The following is a 16,270-nucleotide window of genomic DNA, read 5'->3' as shown; positions in this document are numbered from 1 at the left end:
TTATATCAGTAACAGTACCAATATCTAATATTGAATAATAATATACATCCTGATACACACCTTATTATTAATATCAGTAACAGTACCAATATCTAATATTGAATAATAATATACATCCTGATACATACCTTATTATTAATATCAGTAACAGTACCAATATCTAATATTGAATAATAATATACATCCTGATACTTACCTTGATATTAATATCAGTAACAGTACCAATATCTAATATTGAATAATAATATACATCCTAGTTCTTACCTTATTATTAATATCAGTAACATATATATATTGTTGAATACATTCACTACCAATCTTCACATCTAATATATAAGCAGTAAGAACACCCATATCTTCATCAGGATAAAACCAAGATACAGTAAGATTTCTACTATTGATGTTAGTTATAATTAAATCTTTAACAGGATCAGACCCTAAATTAAACATTAGTATCATTAATAACATAACGATCAGTTCAGTATATATTCGCTGTCCCATGTAAAGGTTTGTTAAAAAATGACCCAAGTCCAATCACTGTCCAAATTCCCATGTGGATTTATAAAGATAGCCTTGCAAAACAAGGTGACTTATACGCTCACCAGCAGCTTTGATTACAAGTATAAATCACTGTTGCCTGTATAGTGAGCATGAAACAATTGTGAACCGAAAGACGGGTGACAATATGCTTCCATACTACGCGTGGGCTTATAAAAATGAACAGAATCCATAAAGAATTGTTGCCTCAAGAGTGAAAAGTTGCACTATATGTCTAATAGAGTGAGTTCACTAAGTTGAAAACAACATTTTGGTGAAAAATTATCTGATCATCCTGAAAATCGATGAAACATGACGATGAAAAGGGATCATCTTCATAATGATATTGACCTACAAAATAAAAATCAGAAGAATCCATAAAGAATTGTTGCCTGTAGAGTGAGCACGAGTTGCACAATACAGTTTATAGAGTGAAAACGCTAGGTCGCACACGACATTTCGGTGCAAAGTTATCAGATCATCAAGAAAATCGATTAGGATCATGAACTTCATAATGACATTGACCTACAAAATAAAAACCATTTGAATCTGTGTAGAATTGTAGCCTGTAGAATGAGCACGAGCCAAATGTGAAAGGACCGATGGGCCGTCAGGGTAATTACAATATACTCCCAAAATATATAAATGCATCTTGCAAGTAACATGAGCGTTTTCAGTCCAGGATATCTGTGTTGAAACAATCGTTCCATGTTTTTTAAATCATAAACAGTGGATGCCCGAAACTGATATCCATGATGTTCCTTTAGCAACTGTACAAACTGTTCAAACAATTTATATACTACTGTGCTAAAGTAACATGGATATTCATATCATACGCTTTTTTGTACCATGAAAAAGATGGTTTGTGTTTCGGTATCGGAAGTGGAAATTATATGAATACCAACCTACTGAAAGTGTGTTGAAAACACCTACAAACTCTATAACAATTTGTGTCCTAAACAAGAATGAGAATGACAAATTAGATTACTCATCTTACTATTGTAGAGTTTAAACCAGTAGAAAGTTAATGTTACTTACTGGTACTATCAGTTATCTCATCAGACACAGCATCTTCAGTAGTACTACCTCTATCAGTTCTAACTTTAGTTGTTATCTTAATATTAGTATAATCAGTTCCTGATGATAGACCAGTTACTGTATCAGTACGAGCTGTAGAGACCTGAATAGTTGTATCTTGAAAACTGTTTCCACTGATTACATATTCATTAATATAAGTATCACTGGGTACATTCCAAGAGAAAGTTAAGCTAGTAGCAGTTGAACCTGTCGCTCTAAAATTAGTTGGCTTCAATTCAGACACTAGAAGAAATTTAACGTAGTGAACAAAGGAAATAACTCATAATATAACTCTTTTAAGGGCAAACTCTTCGTCCAAATAGAGCCAAATTAGAACTTGCCTGAGACCTCATCAATATATAAAAGCATATCAAGTCTCAACAAGATCGGATAAAAACCATAGCCTCTATCGTGTTTATAAACCACATTTTTACGTGCTTTTACTAAGTCAAGGGCAATAACTCAAAAACTGTTCAATAAAAACAAGCCAATTCTAACTTGACAGAGATCACATCAGTAAACACATGCATACCAAGATCCATTCAGATCAGATCAATGGTGTTTACTAGAAATGTGAATGGACAGGTGGACATAAAATATAATTATTACTAAGTCAAGGGCAATAACTCAAAAACTGTTCAATAAAAACAAGCCAGTTCTAACTTGACAGAGATCACATCAGTAAACACATGCATACCAAGATCCATTCAGATCAGATCAATGGTGTTTACTAGAAATGTGAATGGACAGGTGGACATAAAATATAATTATTTATATGTATTACAAAATATATTATTACCTGGTTTACATTGATTATTTATATTCACCAGATTTATATTTACATCTAGAATTACTATCTTTATAAATTTCTAATTATTTATATGTATCACTAAATATAAATATATTATTACCTGGTCTACATTGATTATCAGATCTATATTCACCAGATTTATATTTACATCTAGAATTACTATCTTTATAACTTTCTAATTATTTATATGTATCACTAAATATAGATATATTATTACCTGGTTTACATTGATTATCACATCTATATTCACCAGATTTATATTTACATCTAGAATTACTATCTTTATAAATTTCTAATTATTTATATGTATTACTAAATATAGATATATTATTACCTGGTCTACATTGATTAGTAGATCTATATTCACCAGATTTATATTTACATCTAGAATTACTATCTTTATAACTTTCTAATTATTTATATGTATTACTAAATATAGATATATTAATAATTGGTCTACATTGATTATCACATCTATATTCACCAGATTTATATTTACATTTAGAATTACTATCTTTATAACTTTCTAATTATTTATATGTATCACTAAATATAGATATATTATTACCTGGTTTACATTGATTAGTAAATCTATAATAACCAGTATTACATTTACATGTTGAAGTAGCAGTATAACATATTAAATCAGGAATACAGACTTCATTTGAATTACTGCAATCTCCATTATATCCTAATTCTATAAAATATATAAAAATAACATGCAGATAGATGATATAAATATAATATTTTCAAAGCCATCTACCTATCTAATTCTGTATTTAATAATAGGTTAAAATATGTTTTTGAATATTATTTAGTTAGTTCTCCGGTCTCTCAGCCAGAGAAGAGTCAGAACTAAAAAACAGTTTCCTCGGATTTCTAACAATGTTAATCGGATTTTGATATATTTACTTTTTTTCACTAAAAGAGTCTGATTTCTCAAATATTTCATTCAAAATATATCATCCCACGGGATTATAATTTATCGCTGTAATAATTCAAGATAAAAGGTACAGAACATATAACATACTTACTTATTGTACATGAAGTTAATTAATGAGAAAACACGCTAACCAAAAACTTACTTGGATAACAATTATTATCATATAGGTAATGATCATCTTGACATCCACATTTATTATTGATACATGTTAAATTACCAGTACATGGCTGTGTATCACTTGGGTTACAGTTACTACCAGATTCTACTTCTATAAAATAAATTATCATATGTATTATTACATGTTAAATTACCAGTACATGACTGTGTATCACTTGGGTTACAGTTACTATCAGATTCTACTTCTATAAAATAAATTATCATTATTATATTATTACATGTTAAATTACCAGTACATGACTGTGTATCACTTGGGTTACAGTTACTACCAGTTGGTTGTTCTATAAAATAAATTATCAATATTATTTATTATTACATGTTAAATTACCAGTACATGACTGTGTATCACTCGTGTTACAGTTACTACCAGGTGGTTGTTCTATAAAATAAATTATCAGATGTATTATTACATGTTAAATTACCAGTACATGACTGTGTATCACTCGGGCTAGAACTGCTGATAGATTCTTGTTCTAAAAACTAAATCATCATGATATCATATCTTAATCTTCATCGTAATATTACATTACCAGTGTCATCATACATTCTTAATCAGTTTGACAGTTATTATTATGTTTAATTTTATCGCTTGTTTATTTATTGTCGATTAATTTTTTATGTATGGACATAAGTTGGACGAAATACAAATTTCTTTCCCCATATAATGTAATAAACCCTCCAGTTAAACATATTCAATATGAAAAAATACTTATTAAGTAATTCTTAGTCTAATAAATCTTTTCCTGGATGTAATCTCACCTCTTCTGGGCTTATGGCATGATTGTTCATTTTACATGTTAATTATGATATTACTTTGAGCTTTGATTAAAATTGTTCAATACTTACTTGTTGTGGTTGGTACTGCCTCTGATTTAACTTCATACTTTGGATTTCTATCAGTATTAACTATAGATATAACTTTAATACTGTACATAGTACCAGGTTGTAAACCAGTAATTTCACTAGATGTAGCAGTGTTACTTATACTAGATTTATTTATAATACCATTTACTTCTATACTAATACTGGTTATAAATTGACTATTGGTTGGTAGGGTCCATGTAACTGTTGCAGTGTTAGTCTTTGGAATTAAACCAGCAATAGTGGTTTTCAATTCTGCAGCTGTAATTAAAGTCATCGAAGTTTACACATCCACAATATATTACGTTGGTCTTAAAACTTGATTAGTAAAACAAATCATAAAAATATGATTGAAATTCAAAGTCTGTCAAAGCATAATGTGGCCAATTTTTTCCTAATTACATTTTTAAACATATACAATGTATGCTGGAGTTTCGAAGGAAGAGCCACATGTTTAAATAAATTTGACAAAGATGAACATGGTATAATTTTACAAAGTTTATAATCTTATTTCTTCTGTTTAATATAAGAAAGACCAAGTCGCATTCACCAATAGAGAAATCACATGAAACCACGTCAGCTTTACAATCCAATGGGTTAAAAAAGAAAATATTTCTTTTCATCATAAGAAAATCTGTATGATCTGTGTTAAACATGATTTTGACAGACCCATTATCCTCAAGGCCTGGTCATTGTGACATGTTATCTTAGAACAGAGCAGAACAGAATACTTGTTACTTTCAGATCTTGAGAAAAAGCTGTTTTTACATATTGCCAGATTTGAGAAAAACAACAACCTCATTTAGTTAACTATTTATAATAGAACTTACCATTAAAACACTGAATATTGTTTGTATAGAAACTAGTTTGATAGTAATATTATTGTTACTATTTTATAATATAACTTACCATTAAAACACTGATTATTGTTTGTATAGAAACTAGTTTGATAGTAATATTATTGTTACTGTTTTATAATATAACATACCATTATTACACTGATTATTGTTTGTATAGAAACTAGTTTGATAGTAATATTATTGTTACTATTTTATAATATAACTTACCATTATTACACTGATTGTTGTTTGTATAGAAACTAGTTTGATAGTAATATCATTGTTACTATTTTATCTTACCATTAAAACACTGATTATTGTTTTGTATAGAAACTAGTTTGATAGTAATATTATTGTTACTATTCTATAATATAACTTACCATTATTACACTGATTGTTGTTTGTATAGAAACTAGTTTGATAGAAATATTATTGTTACTATTTTATAATATAACTTACCATTATTGCACTGATTATTGTTTGCATAGAAACTAGTTTGATAGTAATATTATTGTTACTATTTTGTAATATAACTTACCATCATTACACTGATTATTGTTTGTATAGAAACTAGTTTGATAGTAATATTATTGTTACTATTTTATAATATAACTTACCATTATTACACTGATTATTGTTTGTATAGAAACTAGTTTGATAGTAATATTATTGTTACTATTTTATAATATAACTTACCATTATTACACTGATTATTGTTTGCATAGAAACTAGTTTGATAGTAATATTATTGTTACTATTTTATAATATAACTTACCATCATTACACTGATTATTGTTTGTATAGAAACTAGTTTGATAGTAATATTATTGTTACTATTTTATAATATAACTTACCATTATTACACTGATTATTGTTTGTATAGAAACTAGTTTGATAGTAATATTATTGTTACTATTTTATAATATAACTTACATTATTACACTGATTGTTGTTTGTATAGAAACTAGTTTGATAGTAATATCATTGTTACTATTTTATAATATAACATACCATTATTACACTGATTGTTGTTTGTATAGAAATTAGTTTGATAGTAATATTATTGTTACTATTTTATAATATAACTTACCATTATTACACTGATTATTGTTTGTATAGAAACTAGTTTGATAGTAATATCATTGTTACTATTTATAATATAACTTACCATTATTACACTGATTATTGTTTGTATAGAAACTAGTTTGATAGTAATATCATTGTTACTATTTTATAATATAACTTACCATTAAAACACTGATTGTTGTTTGTATAGAAATTAGTTTGATAGTAATATTATTGTTACTATTTTATAATATAACTTACCATTATTACACTGATTATTGTTTGTATAGAAACTAGTGTGATAGTAATATTATTGTTACTATTTTATAATATAACTTACCATTATTACACTGATTATTGTTTGTATAGAAACCTTCTTTACAGTAACATTTATTACCATCTCCAATATCTACACATTCTGTATTTGGATCACCACATTGATCAGTACCTGGTGTAACACATGTTTCTCTATATCCAGCCTCTGTATAACAAGAAAATGTTATTAACTATGACGACTTTATTTTAAATGGAAGGGATCGCCATTTTCGAGGGTTGATTTGGGTCTTGAGTATATGTAAATAATCCTCAGAGGTAGGCCTACTTTTCTATATATAATATGGCAGATTCTCAAGAAAAGACGAGTCGCCATCTTCACTTTCAAACGTGGATAATTCTGGACACACATGGATTTGAAGATTCATATTTCGGCGGTGAGAAATTACGATTGGTCAAGCGGACGGCTAACCTAAAACGTTTAATTGCAAATCAAAAATATTTCATTTTAGTCCAGTTCCAATATTCGGTCCATTTCCTTTAATATTAAAACTCTGTATAGCATCTTTTGTAGGAACTGTCCACTTTATAGTTACACTACTTGATGTTGGTGTTCCTTCTATTACAACACCGGTAGGTTTTAGTTCAGCAACTAAAATACAACAAATATAATACAGTATAGATTTTCTTATAAATTCTGTGTGAAAGAAAAGTTTTGAGTCCATTTTCTGACAAAATTTCAATTTCCCTATTTCAATTTGAAATAATCTTTTGCAGCATAAAAGGCTCCCTCAAAACATAGGATGACCCGGGTTTGGACCCCTTGAAACATTTTGTGGCCCCTGCTGGCCCCCCTTACCTAAGTTTGCTAGAAACGCCACTGGTTATGAAGTAAGTAATGAAATTGGTCGGTTGTCAGAAATTTTTTTGAGTGTAGTCAATCTTTCCTTGAAATTATGCTCACCTGGTTTACACATGTTGTTATCTGTATAATAATTCTCATTACAGGAACATTTTGTCATATAACAACTACCATTTACAACATTACAAGAGTTTTCTGTGGTACAAGAATCACCATATCCTCCTTCTGAAAATACATATAATAATTCACCATTTACACATTTTTCAAATTAAACAGTTGATGACTCAATTTCCTTTTATTTCCCTACATCAGAGTCAACTTTCCTGAATGGATACAAATTAACACATAAAAAATATAATCATATGTAAATACCTTTTTCTTAAAATCCTAGTCTATTTCGATGATAGCTTTCCCTTTTTAGTATAATAGCTAATATCATGTATATAGTTTTGAATACATTATTTTGCGATTTTCTTCATAATGCAAAACAAAAATAACCATCTAGAAAGCTATTTCAATTTTCAAAATTTCAATTTCACAATGAATATGAAGCGATTGTATCATGAAAAGCAAAACATAAAAGCTCACTACACAATAAACGTAATCAAACAAACTACTAAAATTACTACTGTAAAGTAAAATTAATTGTATAAGTTATTGATATACAAAAGATAACTGGCGGCATGTATAATTCGTGAATACTAGACCGCACTATATTTATCTTAATATATAAACTTATATTATTATTACCATCATGATATTGAGTATCATCACAAACACATTTTCTATCGGTATCAGATGAGCATGTCAAGTTACCAAGACATTCAGTGGTACTGGTACACACTCCATTAATACCTAGTTCTGATAATTAAAACATAGATATATTCAATAGGTATTCTTATCAAACAACAGTTTTCATCAAAAAGAGAATTTTATATTTTACTCAGAAAAACCTATCAATAATTCAAATTTTAAAAACTTAAATGATCAGTTTCGAAGCATTTTTGCAATTTTTGCAAAGAATAAAACGTAAGAAAAAAAGTAAAATACGACAGTAATTTACTCTAGAGACTATTAGAGAATTTGTCTTAAATATGGCTACTGTATTCTAAAATATTCTATCGACCTGTATTCAGTTATTGTAAATAGAATGTAATTACTGGGTAATTAATTAATTTGTAAAATCAGAATCCAAGACCGATAAAAGTCAGAGAAGTTGCTATCATGTCTCAAAAGTTTGGATAACTGAATAGATTTTATTTCTATATAATAAACAAAACATATCTCATGCAACTAATGTAAAAAAAAGAAGAGTTGTTGAAATGACTGGGTAATTAATTAATTTGTTAGTTTCTAATTTAACTAATAAAAATTCCTCAATAAAAACTACAAAAATCAAAAGAAAATATCTATAAATGGTAAAATCCCGACTACACTATATCTATCTTAATATAAACTTACTCTGGAGACATTCATTCTAACCACCATGATAATGAGTACTATCACAACCACATTTACTATCAGTATAGCCAGAGAAATTGTTATCATGTCTTGTTATTTTAGATAAATATAATTTTCACTATCAACCATCAAAGATAGATCAACGTTTATCAATGATGACTTTCATTCCGTAGGTTCGCAACTAGAGACATTTTCTTACGTTAAATAATGTATATACCTAGAAATGCCAATACTAAAAACTGTTGTTATTTCTATACAATTAGCAACACAATTTGAGACCAAATTCTATACAATATCTAATTCTGTAAGACAAACTATAAAGACCAGAATATTTAAAGCAAAAAAGAAAGTAGATTGACTACTATATAATAACAGCAATTGCAAAAAAAATATTTGATCAGAATGATATTCTGGTTTATCAAAAACGATTATGACTTAAACTCAGTACCGGTACAGAGAAATATTATTCAATATAAACAATAAAAAATCAAAAGTCAAATCCTGTGAGAAGTTAATTCTAGAGTATTCTAGACTATGCTACACTATATTTATCTTAATATAAACTTACTCTGAACGCAATTAATATTACCATCATGATAATGAGTATTATTATCACAACCACAATTACCATCAGATAAACATGTCAAGTTACCAAAACATTCTGTGGTACTGTTACATATCCCATTAAATCCCGATTCTAATAAATTAACACATATTATAATCAATAGTCAAACAACAACTTTCATCAAATTTTTTTTATTATTCTAAAGGCGAATTTTATATATTACATTTTATAAATTTGCTGCCTAGACAACATGAAATTTGACCTAAAGATGTGTCCTGTAGTATCTATTATTTGAATCATACATGTATTTAACTAATGTAAAAAAAGAAGAGTTGTTGAAATTAATTATTTTGTTTAAATATTCTTTAATATCCAAAGCAAACATCTATAAATGATAAAATCTAGACTGCACTATATTTGTTTTAATATAAACTCACCCAGAACACAAGTATTATTACCATCATAATAATGAGTATCATTACAACCACAAATACCATTAGTACGAGATGAACATGTCAAGTTACTATAGACATCCTATAGAACTGTTACATGTTCCATTAAATCCTGGTTCTAACAAATTAAAACATTCTAGTTCATATCAAACAATATTTGTCATCAGTAAAGATTATTGATTATTTGAAATGACAGTTATATATTTTAATCGAAAATGCTATCAATATTATTTGTATTTTAAATTCACAACTGAATTGCTTTGAAACATTTTTGGATCTTATCAAAAAAAGAAAAAAAGGAAACTGAACCAAAAAAACCAAAACTTAATTAATGTAGAATCTTTAATATAAATATACATTTTCCCGTTAGAAAAGATGGCTTCACGAGAACTAACTTACAGATGTGTCCTGTATTTTCAATCATTTGTATTCACACATTTAATCAGTTATTGTTGGCTAAATAGAAAGTAGAGCTGTTGTAATGATTCATTAAGTTGTACTTGATTTGTCTATTTAAAATCAGAACCAAAATGTTTACCATCAAGGATCACGAGGGAGGATAACTTCAAAGTACTATCATTAATGACCATCAAAGACAGCCAATCAATGATGAATACCATTCGTTAGATTCCCAACTAGAGACATGTTTGTGGCCTTTTAATAAATAATATGTACCTATGTACCAATACTAAAACATCTAATTAAATTCGTATTATTTCTTTACAAAAAGTAAAAATAAACATATGAAAGAAACTTCCATTAATGTACAACACATCATCGCGATAAGATCTTTAGTCTTCAATTAATATATAGCACATACATTGTGCTAAGATCTTTAGTAACTTCAATTAATATACAGCACATACATTGTGCTAAGATCTTAAGTAACTTCAATTAATATAAAGCACATACATTGTGCTAAGATCTTTAGTCTTCAATTAATATTAAGCACATACATTGTGCTAAAATCTTTAGTAACTTCAATTAATATACAGAACATACATTGTACTAAGATCTTCAGTAACTTCAATTAATATACAGCAGCACATTCATTGTGCTAAGATCTTTAGTCTTCAATTAATATAAAGCACATACATTATGCTAAGATCTTTAGTCTTCAATTAATATAAAGCACATACATTGTGCTAAGATCTTTAGTCTTCAATTAATATACAGCACATACATTATGCTGAGATCTTTAGTCTTCAATTAATATACAGCACATACATTGTGCTAAGATCTTTAGTCTTCAATTAATATAAAGCACATACATTATGCTGAGATCTTTAGTCTTCAATTAATATAAAGCACATACATTGTGCTAAGATCTTTAGTCTTCAATTAATATAAAGCACATACATTGTGCTAAGATCTTTAGTAACTTCAATTAATATATTGAGCTAAGATCATATCATTTATTTAATAAATGCTCATTGAATAAAATATATTTCAATCCGAAGAAATAAGTGTGCTTATTTTTGACTTAGTCTTTGTAATTGCTCTAATTCAAACTCAATCTTTATCCTTCAAATATTCCTTGTTTTAAGAAAAAGATTGAAAACTGAAGATCTTTTCCAACTTTCCAACGAAAACGAATCTGTACCGACAAAATTAGATTGCTTATAATGTTCACCGTCTTTCCAACAATGAACGAAACCCTAACGTAAGCCGAAAACCAAACTTACACGAATACATTTCTAATTTCTCGGCAGATATTTTTTAGCTTATATCAAATCATTATATCAAATCATTGATATTCAATTACTAAACAAATCGAATGAACAGATGAACAGATGAACAGATAAACATATTAATTTATACATCATTGCGAAATTGTGTAAATATAACTTTTTTTAAAATAAAAATTAAATCTAATATATGGATTTTAAAACGTTCAGTATTAACTGAAAAATAACTTTCAAACTTAGTATCATTTTGCATAGTGAAAGTATGACCTGTGTCGTGACATTCATAGCTTCAATTAGCTTTTATTCAAGCAGAATGTTTATGTTTGTTTCAATCTATGATAAATTGTTCTGTATTCCGTCACACTCTAATTGGTAACTTTAACTGTTAAGAGAACGCAATGTCCTACAAGCAGATTCACTAATACTATACCTGTAGATAAAACAATGAGAACTAGATCTTTTCAGTATAAAATATCTGAACGACAGTAGCTAATTTCATCTAATTTCATTCTATTTTCATAAATAATCAGATGTACCCATACTTCTCAATATCTGTAGGAAATAAAAACTCATCCGAACTGACTATTTGAATACTCGGTATAACAGACTAAAGGGTTCAATATTACGAGTAAATTGTAATTGTTTAAATAAGGCTTCATCTGAAAAGAATGAAGGACTTACTTGCTGTACAAACTCCACTAGAATCATAATAGTCAGCAGTACATTGACATCGATTACTGTTATCACATTGATATCCTCCTGTACCTGTAGGATCACCACCACATGTTGTAACATTACCTTCAGTACAACTGTCTCCAACATTACATGATACCTGAAATATCATTTAAAGGAAATAGTTTTGTAATAGGAAATGTCATTTATAAAAAAGCAAAGTATCATCGATGTGTGTGATCGTCAATATATGAAAAGTCTTATTCATTTCTACCTGTGATCACATCTGTAAGTCAGGAATAAAAACTGCCCAAAACCATAAATTTGTAATAACAAATCTAATTATCTGAATTTGTACATGCCCGCATTATCAGTTGCCAGTACGCCGACAATGTGCATCGTACGTTTCGTGGATTTTCCTATGGTGCCGATAATGCTAAATGTATGTTTTCGTGGATTTTCATTGCCATGGTGACAATGGATGTTTTCTGTGATTTTCATTGCAATTGTGTTGAGAGTAAAATGTATTTTTTTGGGGACTTCCATTACCATTGCGATAATGCACAATATAAAAAGGTCGCTCGTCGTAAACAAACAAATCATAGTCATCTAAATTGGCAAGAGGTGACAATGAAATCAACAAATGGATAGACATATATATAAAATTTGTGATGTCTTATCTTGACAGCATATACCGCATTTCCTGAGTCCTTATGTCATCCCTTTAGAAAATGCAGCACAAAATATGAAAATCCACACAAGAAACTCATTACCAAATCAACGTATACTATAAACTTTAAGAGTCGACAATTACTTCAAAATATAAAACTCGTGCGAAAAATGGAAAGAAATAAACTCAGTTATGATTATTTCCTTTTTTTTTTTATCACCAGAACATGTTTAAAGGGACAGATTCGCCATCTGTTTGCCCAATCGTACCTTAGTCTCAGAAACAGGAATCATTTAAGTATGTGTCAAGAATTATCTGCGTTTGAAAGTTAAAATGACGAATCGCCTTTTCTTGAGAAAGTGAAATTTCTAGTTGAAGTATATTTGAAGGATTAAGCGATTTCCGGGCAGTTCAAGACCTAAGGCCATTCCCGAATAGGTCAATAATGAGCTTTAATTGCAACCCCCCCCCCCCCCCTACCCCTTCTGGACGCGGACTATACCTAGTGATAAATGCATTTAAAAAGAGAGTAACGTAGATTTATCATTCTTTCAAGAGTTACGGGTTCAAATATTGTGACTAACGAACAACGCAAACTGATTGATAACACATTATTTACTTACTTGGCCTAATAGCAATAAACATAAGAGGTATATTATGTTGATAAAATGGTTGCACGTCATTGTTCTCCCATCAAGCTTTCAATACTTCATGCGACTCAATTTAAAATGCTGCGAATCCAGGAAATCCTTAGGCTTTTTAAATAAACTTCCTTGTTGGAGATCTTATATTTTCATTTTCATCACGTGACATTCCAAAATACATATTCGTATTACAATATATAACATAATAAGAAATATATAATGCATTCATAACATGTATAAGAGTCCAGGCTATTATAACATTCAAGGGCTTGTTTAATATTCAGATTTTAATTTGATTAGCATATACTTTTGTTGAATACGTAATGGTAATACACAAAGTATAATACATGTCAATGACCGGTATCTATTTGCACATAGTAATACAATTCATTATGACAAATACAACATACTTGCTCGATTGCTTGACAAGTGCTTGAAAGTAGTGTAAGTAAAATAATAACATTTTCGAAATGTGGAATAAACCTACATATAATATTTATACGAAATGACAAAGAATTGTTCAGCGAAATGCTTTGTTTCGTTTTGAATGTTTTATTAGCTATTACCTTTGCACGTAACCACTACAGTAAGGTCTAACACTGTCCTTCTTCACTTTTCATTCTGTTAAACTTTTCTAAAACCTCTGTTTTAACCAATCACGTGGCTGCCCTTTCCAGCGACGGGATAATATGACGCGAACAGTAGGTGCATGCCGAGGCGTATTAGAACGGAAATTGGGTCTAATTTTAATTAGACTGGGGAAACGTCGAAGCTTTGTTTGTTCTGACGCCAATTTGAAAGGTCATTTCCAAAACATGGAAAATATCATTAAAGTTTTGTGATGGTTTGTTTCTATGGTTCATGTGTTAAAAGCTATGCTGAAATCAAATGTGTCGACCAAGGCCAGTGCTTCTATAACACCTATACTACGTCATAATAACGTTTTGAAACTATTTTAAATAATAAAGAGAATTCGTTGAATAGCTCTTAGTAACAATCTGATTTAATCTAGAATTCAACGTTTTTTAAAGTTACTTCCCTTGATATAATCCATGCAAGCTTTCCTCTCACATAAGTTATGTTGTGTGGACATTCTGTACAAAAGCTATTAAGATAGCTTGCCAGGCAAGGTAACATACCACTGCCGGTTCACTGGCAACTTGGATTTTTAAATAATATTGGACAATAGGCCTACAGTAACAATCACCATGCAGTATGAAATATTCAACCCATAGTCAAACACTTTTTTCGAACATTTTTGGGCGATAATGAACAATATAACCATGGTTTGTCCAAATCCGGCAAGAATTGTAACTTCTGGGATTTAGGTTATTTACGAGCTAAAAATTGAACGCGTTTTCAAGAACAAGGGCAATAACTCATTTTAAATCTTTTCACGTTAAGTGACACACAATTGCATTGCTTTGCTTGTTACAGAATGTGCTACAATGCTTCCCTTTAAAAATATAGATTTAAAACTGTGGACTGAAGAAGGGATACAACTCTTTTTCAGCTAAGATTTCGACAGATTGATCGGCCGACCGTTCATTGAGGAACTCTTTTGGTTGATTTTATCAATGACGTTCTTACCACCACAATGAGACGCAGAACAATCTGTTTTTGGATTGCTCGTTCATTTACAAAGTCTTGCATGACAAACAACGAGTAGATTTTGTACTGTTGACAAGATGTGCTAAAGATTTAGATTTAGATAAGGTTGACACTTCAAACCCATATCCTTAAAAATAACCATTTTTGTCATGAAAATTTTGAGCAATGCACTGAAATTATGGATCTGTATAGAAATTAATATTTCCATTTACATGAAGGTTTTGGACACCGAATGAGGAGAAATGTCTTTTGGCATAGCGAGTTTTGCAAAACATAATATCAAATTAGTCTTTATCGATTTGGTTCACAAGAAAGTGCGGCAAGGTCATTATAATCGGTGGTTGAACAAAGTCCACGGGCCCCAAAGGGCGCATACCCCAGGCATTAAATTGACTTACAAATGGGTCTCGGGGGCAGAAGATCATAATGTGAAAGAAAACATTCCGAGGGAGGCGCCCCAACTGTCGAGGTTGAGATATGAAATGCAGCTTCTCCGAGGAGGCGTCATAGTCGCATCTGAGAGGCTTCTCCTAAGGATATTTTCGAAAATTTGAATTTATTTGCTACATATTTTGGGGCACTACTCCAGCTTTCCCGGTTTATATCTGACAGCGACAAAAAATCACATTTCGAAAAAAATTCATGTCCAATATCAACTTTTACTACACTACATTTACGCTTGCTAAAAGCTGTTCTGGATCCATACATCCAAGTCGGTCTTTAGTCTGTATAGTACCTGTACACTTAATGGACGACTACCGGCTACCTTGACTCTTATATAACAATTACATGTAAAAACTGATAAATTGTCGTGTTCGCTTGTCAATCGGACAAGACACCCAAAGGCATTTTAAAATATCATATTGTAACTTGATCTCGACATGATTTGACTGAAACGAGGTCACGGCGACAAACTAAACTGCTCTCCCAACTCCATGTAAAGGAGACTCGACTCAGTCAGCCATGTCGTAATGTAAGGGCGTCAATAGTTTGTTTCTCTGCCTGTTTGATAAGGATATTATGTTTTATTTCGTCGATCACGTGGTTGCCGGGATTTTATTG

At 29.7% G+C, this 16,270-nt stretch overlaps 1 protein-coding gene across 1 annotated transcript in view; it reads right to left on the bottom strand.

Moving 5' to 3' along the window:
• LOTGIDRAFT_236587 (hypothetical protein) overlaps positions 1 to 13,636 on the bottom strand; it is a gene marked incomplete at both ends in the record, with an annotated part of 24,057 nt that extends 10,421 nt beyond the window's left edge. The window contains 16 exons of the mRNA XM_009067603.1: positions 197 to 228; positions 265 to 437; positions 1,576 to 1,857; positions 2,643 to 2,717; positions 2,760 to 2,834; positions 2,994 to 3,122; positions 3,511 to 3,633; positions 3,862 to 3,924; positions 4,392 to 4,667; positions 6,651 to 6,791; positions 7,185 to 7,235; positions 7,548 to 7,670; positions 8,196 to 8,306; positions 9,475 to 9,603; positions 12,293 to 12,443; positions 13,577 to 13,636. Coding sequence (XP_009065851.1) covers positions 197 to 228; positions 265 to 437; positions 1,576 to 1,857; positions 2,643 to 2,717; positions 2,760 to 2,834; positions 2,994 to 3,122; positions 3,511 to 3,633; positions 3,862 to 3,924; positions 4,392 to 4,667; positions 6,651 to 6,791; positions 7,185 to 7,235; positions 7,548 to 7,670; positions 8,196 to 8,306; positions 9,475 to 9,603; positions 12,293 to 12,443; positions 13,577 to 13,636 — 1,994 coding nt within the window. The remainder of the gene's footprint in view (positions 1 to 196; positions 229 to 264; positions 438 to 1,575; positions 1,858 to 2,642; positions 2,718 to 2,759; positions 2,835 to 2,993; positions 3,123 to 3,510; positions 3,634 to 3,861; positions 3,925 to 4,391; positions 4,668 to 6,650; positions 6,792 to 7,184; positions 7,236 to 7,547; positions 7,671 to 8,195; positions 8,307 to 9,474; positions 9,604 to 12,292; positions 12,444 to 13,576) is intronic.
• Positions 13,637 to 16,270: the final 2,634 nt, after the last annotated feature.

Source organism: Lottia gigantea (genome assembly GCF_000327385.1).
Source record: "Lottia gigantea unplaced genomic scaffold LOTGIsca_84, whole genome shotgun sequence".
NCBI classification, from domain to species: domain Eukaryota; kingdom Metazoa; phylum Mollusca; class Gastropoda; family Lottiidae; genus Lottia; species Lottia gigantea.
This window is presented reverse-complemented; position numbering and strand designations above follow the sequence as displayed.